Source organism: Onychomys torridus, chromosome 16 (genome assembly GCF_903995425.1).
Source record: "Onychomys torridus chromosome 16, mOncTor1.1, whole genome shotgun sequence".
Lineage (NCBI taxonomy): Eukaryota > Metazoa > Chordata > Mammalia > Rodentia > Cricetidae > Onychomys > Onychomys torridus.
In genome coordinates this window covers 46,988,536-46,997,743 of record NC_050458.1, presented here as the reverse complement: position 1 = coordinate 46,997,743, position 9,208 = coordinate 46,988,536, and the positions used below count along the sequence as shown (strand labels likewise).

The 9,208-nt window shown below is 52.9% G+C and overlaps 1 protein-coding gene across 1 annotated transcript; it reads left to right on the top strand.

Moving 5' to 3' along the window:
* The first annotated feature begins 223 nt into the window (after nt 1-223).
* Tob2 (transducer of ERBB2, 2) lies at nt 224-9,007 on the top strand. The gene is made up of 2 exons (XM_036208662.1): nt 224-948; nt 6,849-9,007. Exon 2 carries the CDS (start codon nt 6,945-6,947, stop codon nt 7,989-7,991), a length of 1,047 nt encoding a protein of 348 aa, XP_036064555.1. The 5' UTR covers nt 224-948; nt 6,849-6,944; the 3' UTR covers nt 7,992-9,007.
* Nucleotides 9,008-9,208: the final 201 nt, after the last annotated feature.

The window sequence follows — 9,208 nt, the reverse complement described above, 5'->3', positions numbered from 1 at the left end:
CAGATCGGAACCGGGGAGTGCGAGCCACGGGGAGCATCAGAACGGGAGAGCCGCGCCGTCATCGTCTCGGGGGGGCCGTGGGAGGTGGGGCTGGTGCGGGGCTGACTCGTGCCAGAGCCCGGGGGGGGGGGGGGAGCCCGGTGACGCCAGCCCCTCCCCGCGACCTCCACGGTGTCCCAGACTGAGCCCTGATGGCCTGCTGTGTCTCAGGCTCGTCCCTACCCTCCCTGAGCTTGGTCTACACCGGTGAAAACCGTACGTGGAGAGTTCAGACTGCTTTGGAACCCTAAGAAAAGAAGTCGGGTGCGGAGGGAGGCGCTCAGAGGGACCACGAGGGCCAGAGGCCCCACTGACGACACGGCAGGGCGGGGTCTAGAGGATCGGTGACGAGAAGCTCGCTACTACCCTACACGTGTGATCTGGGCAACCAAACCACCACTGGCCTGCTAGGGGTTAAAAGGAGCCACGGAAAGAAAAGTAGTCCCGGCCGCACGGGAGGAAAAATAGTCCCAGCCCCGCCCCGGCTGGGCGGAGGGACGCATCACTCAGGGGTGGGGAAAGCAGATCCGTGCGCAGGGTTGCTGAGGGTGAAACTTTTCATTGACTTTGCTCACTTCGGGCCGGGGCGCGGGAAGGTGCCGGTTCCTGGGACTCAGTGTCGTCGGAGCTGAGAGGCCAGGAGGACAGGACTTGCCCGCCGGCCACATCCCGGGCCGGCCTCCATCCACCGCGTGACGGGTGCCATCCTCGGCCCCGCCATCCCCGCGCCGTCGCCGCCGACCTCGACCTCCAAGAACAGCGGAAAGAATCACATGAACTTGGTCCTCGTCCCCCTCAGCCCTCAACGACGTAGAAGGACACCGTGGCCCTCAGCCTCGAGGCGCCGGGGAGGCTGGGCGAGACACCTCCGTCCCGCGGCCTGCAGAGCGCCCCGTCGCGGAGACCCGAGTGAGTGCGCGGGCGGGGGGCGCCCACACTGGCCCACTCCCCTGCCGCCTCCCTCCGGATCCAGATCCGCCTCTGGGTCGCTCTCCCATCACTTTGATCCTGGGGTACCTAGTTCCGAAGGCGGCTCTCTCCTGGGCGGAGTGTTTTTCCTCCCGGACCTCCTTCCCCATTTCTCTAAGCCTCACCCACTAGGTTTGCCTTGTGCACCCAAAGAAACCAAACTCCGGTCTGCGTTAAATAAATTAGGGGAAGGAAGGGGATTCGATCCTTGGTTTTTCTGCTGCTTTTCCCCGTGTGATTATTAACACAGTTTGTTCCTGGCTCTTTGGGACCTATGAGATGGAGATCACCCCCCTTTTTGGTCACCGGGCCGGTTAGTGGAGGAACTGCCCTTGGATTGCTGAACAATTTATTGCCGGTTGAGTTCTTTTATATTCTTGTGTGGGCGGAAAAAAGTACCCCAAAAGCCTATCAGATAGTGTATTCTGTTTGATCTCTCCTAGTCCTGAACTTCCCCTTCTATCCAGGGAGGATGTACTGCGCCCTTGACCAAAATCTAAGGAGGGAAGAGGGAGAATGGACAGAGAGACGGTCTACAAGACGTCCCCTTCCTCTCCCCTGGGAGCAACCAGCACCTCACAGAGCAGGCTGAAGGATCAGCAGGCAGGGTTTCCGATGCCACTTCAGTTCTAACCTTTGGGTTTTTTTTTAAAACCTCCTTTCTATCCCCCCTACACTGGGAGTGGGTTTCTCTCTGATTTCCTGACAACAACAATTAAAAACCCTGTTGCTTGCTCGAGCGCCTACCCCCATCCCTCACTTAAGCACTGGGGAAAACAGCTGGTGTAGGAGGAAGGATTAAGGAGCTTTAACACCCTGCCGGGGAGGTTTGCAGAGGATCTGGTAAGTCTGGTCCTAGGGTAGGCCTTGCAGTGGGAGGAGACCCAGAGAGTATTAGAACCTGTCCAGGTTTCAGATGTACGGATTTTGCTTGCTTGTCGGGAACCTTTTCCCATTTCCTTTACCTGGGTCCGGTTTCTCAGACGTGGGGTGAGGCTTGGATCCCACGGGCCTTATTGTTGACGGGGCGCCTCCCCACAGCTTAACTAGGAATTTCTTTGGCCGACAGGACTGGAGAATTGGATCCAGTTCCTGCCATTCCCTTCCTGGCTGTGGGGATGCTGGAGCCGAGCCTACTGGGTGTTAAGGGAGAAGGGCTTCCTTCTCCTTGAATACACTGCTCCTACAGCTACCCTAGACAGCGGCAGCCCTTTGGGGTCAGGAGGCCGGGGCCAGAGGGGCGGCCCTCCATCCCGGCCCACCTGCTCCACCCGGGAAAAGCCCCCTTAGTGGCAGAGCTCCCCATCCAGTAGGCTTGCGGGGAAAGAGGAGAGCTGCTGGAGTCGAGCCTGAACACGGACGTGGGGAGAAAGGATAGCCGGTGAGAGGCCTTCTGGGCCGATTTCTGCCAAACGTCTTCGGCGATGGGAGGGGGAGCGCCCACTCGCCGCAGCGCGCATGTGCATCGGAAACTTTTCCTGGGCTTCGGACCCTTGGCCAGTTCCTGGTGCCGGGCATGCGCGGTCTAGCCGGCCCGGTCCTCGCGTAGTGCGCAGGGAAGTGTAGTGTGCTCGGAAAGTAGGTCACGAGTTCCTGCCCGCGCCGGGAGACCTGAGGACTACGGTTCCCAGAGTGCTGAGCGCGGCGCCGCCTTGGGTGAGGCCGGCCTTGGGCTCCCGAGATCCCCAGAAAGCCCTGCCCTAGACAGGACTCTGGTGGTCCGGGCTGTCCGGGAGGTGGTGTCGGGGTCTAAGCCCGTCGCACACGTCCTGGAAGTCCTGCAACCTACATTGCCGGTTGGGCTCTGAGCCTGGTCCTGCGTCCACGGTGGCTGTTCGCCTCTTGACGGTGTTTAAACGCTCCTCCACACACATTTACCTAAATCTTGGAGATTTGATTCATTGTAGGATGTTGGGAATTTGAGATACCTGAATTGGAGGTGGGGGAGTGGAGATTCTTCACCCTTATTTCCCCCTTTCTAAAATGTGAATCCTTTTTAAAGCTTTGTTTTGCATTGGTATTAGTTTCTCTGGAATCAACCGTTGGTGAAACCTTTGTGTAGCTCCACCGCTCCTTCCGTGTTCTGTTTTGTCTTTCTCCTAAACACTAAAATACACATCAGCACAAAGGATCAGAGTCGAGGTTTATCCCGTGGCTGAAGTAAAAGGGAAGGAGGAAAAAGTATTGGGACAGAACATTGTTTTCCATGTAGGTTGTCTGTATACTAGCACAGGCTGACCTTGAACTTCTGACTCTCCTGCCTCAGCTTTCTCTGCTGGAATTACAGGCACCGCACACCTTAGCTCACTTGCAACCCTTTAGTACATTGTCAAAATGAGGTTTTACTATTAAACACTTGCTGTTCTTGACTCAGTTTCTCCCTATGTAGTCCTGGCTAGCCTGTTACTTGCTATTTGGTAGACCAAGCTGGTCTTGAAATCACAGAGTTCCACCTCTGCCTCCCAGCTGGCACCATACTAGGCTATGTACCCTACCTCTCTCTCTCTCTCTCTCTCTCTCTTTTACATTTAAATTTTTTGTTGTTGTTGTTGTTACCTTTCTAGTGTTTTGTTGAAAAGGGTCTGAATGCTCTGCAGCTGCTCAACAAATCTGCTTGTTCCTTTTTTGAAGGGTAGTTATTTCTAAGCTTTCTAATCTCATCACACTTCCATAAATATTTTATATATAAGCACTATAATTTGTCCATTGCTTCCTAAAAAATAAACTCAGCCAAATGGTCACTCCTATCTTTAGCTGAAGACAGGCTAGTACCAGGAGTTTAATCCTCTGCTCCATAAGCTTCTTGAAGTCAAAATTAGAGTCTGAGCTGATAGAGCAGAGACGCTCTTTCTAGTCATCTGGCCTGGCCTGCTCTCCAGTTCAAGAGGCGAAGGAGCGTAATGCTTCCTTGTTTGTGCTGCAACACCATGAGCTGTAAATTGGTGTGCGGCCTCAGCTGCTTATGCTGCAAATACTGGATCTCCAGGCAGGGGTGACGACAGTGGTTCTGTTGTATTTCGGGGTGAGAGCCTTCTTCTTTCCCGATGACTTTGGCCTACATTTAGAATGTTCCCATTTTGAGGCTGTACTGTTCAGGGGTTATAACTTGGAAGGCAATTACACAGCAAGATCTGAGGACATCTAGAAAGGTGTAGAAGCCCTTCTGGGTAGGGTAACCGAGAGGCATGGTTTTAGAGGCTCCTCAGTGCCTTGAAGAAAGTGTCATGTTGACATTGAGTCTGTTTTACTTTCCCAAAATCCTCTTTGGAAACGCCACCTCTAACTGCACCTCTTCTTGAGACCTGATGCCAACTTTCTTCACCGCTCTTTAGTCTCCTCATGCTGGACACCTTCAGTGGACCTCTATAGTCTTTTCAAACCTCCGTTCTTTATTAACTTATTGCTTTTAATTACACATAGATATATGTATCTTCGTGTGGGTATGTCCATGTAAGTGCAGGTACCTCAGAGCCAGAGGCATCAGATTCCCTGGAGCTAGAGTTACAGAGTGTTGTGAGCTGTCTGTCATGAGTACTAGGAACCAAACTCAGGACCTCTGGAAGAGCAGCAAGTGCTCTTAACCACTGAGCCATCTCTAGCCTCTTGAACCTTTATTCTTAAAAGCTCCAACTCAGAAGGCATGAGTTGCTTGAACATAAGAGTTATTGGTTTAGTTTAGCTGGCCTTGAACTCCTGTTTTCTTTGCTTCTACCTCTCAATTGGTAAGTTTACAGGCTCACACTACCATGCCCAGCTCGGGCCTAGAAGTTCAAAGCCAGCATGGGCAACATAAAAACCTATACCTCTGGCCTCCACTCACGACATACAAAAGAAAAGCCTGTGCTCCCATATGGGAGAAGGTCCACAGTATAATAACTAGCTTTGAGCTTTGCGTCTGGTAATGACTCTGATCCTCATCAACTAATCCCCTTATACTTTATTTATTTGTTTATTTATTTTGAAACGGGGTCTAGCCCTGGCTGTCCTGGAACTTGTTCTGTAGACCAAGCTGGCCTCCAACTCAGAGATATGCCTGCTTTTGCCTCCTAAATGCTGAGATAAAAGGCGCGTGACATCCCCTATTCTTTTAAACTACTTTTCTCTCTTTAAACTGCAAAGGACTCTAGAACCAATCTCTCTTGGTCATGAGCAGATATTTGAAGAAACTAGCAGACTTGTTTGGAGGCTGGGCTACAGGGGAAGTTGGGGTTCCCTGAATGCTGAGCAGCAGCCCCCTTCTGTTCCTCAGGCCTGGACTGAGGTGACTAAATGGGATACTTATGTGCTGCCGGAGATGGACTCTGGGTGCATTCTCGGGTGTCCGCACCCCACAAGTCTTCTGAGGATTTGTTCTCTGTGTGACCCGTGAGGGTCCTGGGCCCAGGCCTGAGAATTAACATGATCACTTGTCACAGCAAGTGTTCAGAAAACCAAGACTCTCGAACCTACAGTAGATAGACTTCATTTGGGAACCAGAAAGAACATGAATCAAAATCCAGCTGAGTCCCACACAGGACAGAAGACGTCCTTGGTGTGGGTCATTGGTCAGCCTTGTCTCTGCTGAGTTCAGCAGCATGGCCTTGTCCAAAGGTCTAGCTAGAGACATGCTCTGGCTACACCTTCCATAGAGGGGGCCTCTCCAGTTTAGTTTCTCCCCAAGCAGGGGTTCCTTTTGGGCTCCCAGGACTCACAGATCACCTTCCTGAAACATGAGGCTTGCCCAGACCTAGGGAATAAAGCTTTTTGACCTCGGTGGGATCTGCCTGTGAAAGAATCCCAAAACAACAATCTGAGTGTTTATCCTGGACCGCCTCCTCTGCGGCGTTCTCCAAACACTTGATAAATCTGATCTGGTGCCGAGGACAGGTGTCAGACAGTCCTCGGGAGACTGAGTGGTGATGGGTCCCCAGCTGGAAGCTGTAGGGTGATGGAAAATTTCTTCCCTCTGCCGTCCTCCTCACTCTCTACCTTGCCAGCAACTGTGGAGATTCCCTCAGGCTACACTGCTGCTTCTCTTAATGCCCTGCCAGCCTCCATGGCCCCGCTTCCTGCACTTCCCCTGGTCCAACAGTTCCCTTGTGAGCTGACAGATTGTGCTTATGACAGACAGATTTTGCCTTTTCCTGGAGGATCATGGCTTTGTCCCCATTACTGAGGCCGGATGGAAGTGCAAGCTCAGGTCACATTACCAAGTTCTTAAATTGGTTCTGTAAACTCAGACTGAGCCCCAAAGCTTGCACACCTATGGGGTCCAGGGTGACAGATGGATATGACTGGAGTCCAAGCCCCAGTAGAAAGTTGGCAGTGCGCCTTCATGTCCAGTGACCTGTATCTCGTTCAATTTAAGGAGGGCAGCTAACATTTTGAAACTTATGTCTTCGGCATTTGACAGTTTTGGGGCAGAGACAGCAAGGGCCCCCTTGCATCCAGCTGGATTGGGGGCCTAATTGTATTCCTTAGTTATTTGATGTCATTTCCACAGTGTCTTGAATTCTCAAAATTGTAGAAAGCACAGTGCACTCCTATTTAAAATAAGTGCCTGCTAAGTACCTAGGATAGGGGAGAGATTGTGCATGGCTGTAATCCCAGCACTTGGGACACAGAGGCAGGCAGATCACTGCAAGTTCAAGGCCAGCCTGGTCTATTACATAGTGAGTTGTAGGCCAACCAGAGCTACACAGACTCAAAAAAGAAAGAAAGGAATGTACCACTAGATGTGTGTGGTTTTCTGTCCGTACTTTGTCATTGGTCACCACACTGGCATGACTTGGGTAGTGTATGCTGGGTGCCTTTCTGCATATGTACTCACCATGGTCCTCTCCTTCTTGCTCACTTCCCAGAACCGTCTGGACCCCAGGGTCAGCCCTCTACTCCCGACACTGCTCTTGGCCTGCACACGTGCCCTGTGCTGGTTCTCAGTTTCTGCCCGAGAGAGGATGCAGCTAGAGGTCAAAGTGGCCCTGAACTTCATCGTCTCCTACCTGTACAACAAGCTGCCCCGGCGCCGGGCAGACCTGTTTGGGGAGGAGCTGGAGCGGCTTTTGAAAAAGAAGTATGAAGGCCACTGGTACCCAGAGAAGCCACTGAAGGGTTCTGGCTTCCGCTGTGTCCACATTGGGGAGACGGTAGACCCCGTGGTGGAGCTGGCTGCCAAGCGGAGTGGTCTAGCGGTGGAGGATGTGCGTGCCAATGTGCCCGAAGAGCTGAGTGTCTGGATTGACCCTTTTGAGGTGTCCTACCAGATTGGTGAGAAGGGAGCCGTGAAAGTCCTGTACCTGGATGACAGTGAGGGGGGTGGTGCCCCAGAGCTAGACAAGGAGGTCAAGAGCAGCTTCAACCCTGATGCCCAGGTGTTCGTGCCCATCGGCAGCCAGGACAGCTCCCTGTCCAGCTCCCCGTCTCCGTCCTTTGGCCAGTCACCCAGCCCCACCTTTATCCCCCGGTCTGCCCAGCCTGTCACCTTCACTACTGCCTCCTTTGCTGCCACCAAGTTTGGCTCCACCAAGATGAAGAAGGGTGGTGGGGCCTCAGGCGGTGTAAGTGTGGCTGGCAGTGGGGCGAGCGGCCAGCAGCCACCACAGCAGCAGCCTCGCATGGCCCGCTCCCCGACAAATAACCTGCCGAAGCACAAGAGCCTCTCTTTGTCCATGCATTCACTGAACTTCATCACAGCCAATCCGGCCTCTCAGTCTCAGCTTTCACCCAATGCCAAGGAGTTTGTGTACAACGGAGGCGGCAGCGGCGGCTCACCCAGCCTCTTCTTTGATGGGGCGGATGGCCAGGGCAACGGCGCTTCGGCCCCTTTTGGGAGTAGTGGAGCTGGCACTTGCAACAGCAGCAGCTTGGATGTGTCTCAGGTGTTCGGAGGTGGCGCTAACAGCCTCTTCTTAGAGAAAACCCCCTTCGTAGAAGGCCTCAGCTACAACCTGAACACCATGCAGTATCCCAACCAGCCCTTCCAGCCTGTTGTGCTGGCCAACTGATCATCTTCCTGTCTGCCAGGCCAGGAGCACCCACGACCACAGAACAGAGAAAGGAAAGGCCAAACAAAAGAGGAAAAGGAAACTGTACAAAAGATTCCAATCTTCTCGTTCTCACAACTAGGAAAGAGACCCGCCCAGGTACAGAGTAGGAGAGGGCTTCCGAAGCACCAAGCCGGGTCTAACTCAGCCCCTGACTATTTTCTTGCCTGCCTCTGATTTCATTTGGTTGGTTTGGGTTTTGTGGGGGGGGGGGTTTGTTGTTATATGTAGTTTTCTATATGACACCTTTAATTAGTGGTTTCCTGGGCTAAGAGTGGTCCAGATGTGAGTTGCTGCCCCCTCCCTCCTTGACGCTCCTTTGGGATTGGTGTGTTCAGGCTCCCGGGGAAAGAAGAGCAGCAGCTGGAACCAGACAGCCCCTGGAGCAGGGAGAGGCTGGCCCTGTGTCCCTGTCCTCAACTCCCCCTCAGTCTGGGTCACAGGGAGCTGCTGACTGGCCACTTGACACCCTCCCCCTAAAGCTAATATCTGCGACTCTAGGGAGGTTAGCACTTTTTCTAGTTGGAATCCTTCTCTGCCCTGTGGCCTCATCCCTCACCCCCTACTGGCCTGGACAAGATACGTGTAGCCTCTTTCTCCAGTGTAGGGTTTCCCTGAGCCGAGGTTAGGGTAGAGAGTAGAGTTAGGGGCAAGTGAATGTGGTTTTGTGTGTGCATTCATTGTGAGTGCGTGTGGCGTGCTGTTGTATTCTAAAGGATTCCAAGCCACATGGAACTCCCTTCTCTGGGTGTGATTCTGGGTTGCAACAAGTGCTTAGTTGTACAGGGCTGGGGGATGGGCCCAGGGTCGATAGTCCGTGTGTAAGGCAGTAGGACAGTGTGTGTGGTGGGGTGACGCGTGGCTAAGCCTAAGAAACTCCAGGGGAAAGCACCGCAGAAGGAACTGGTTTGCCAGACTGCAGAGGATCTGCACTTTTGTTTGTTTTTGACCAAAAAAAAAAAAAAAAAAAAAAAATCTCAGAAGGGCAGGAAGAATACCCAAACCTGATGCCTAAGAGGAGTCCCTAGACTTAAGCAACAATGTTGTGTGACCTTCGCCCAGGTTAGGGGCAGGGAGAGAATTGGGAGTCTGGTGGGCAGTACTGAGCCTTGAATTAAGACTTCGTGATTCGGGGTTGTAGGTGTAAATGCATTTGCAGCATCTGAGAACTTCTTGCC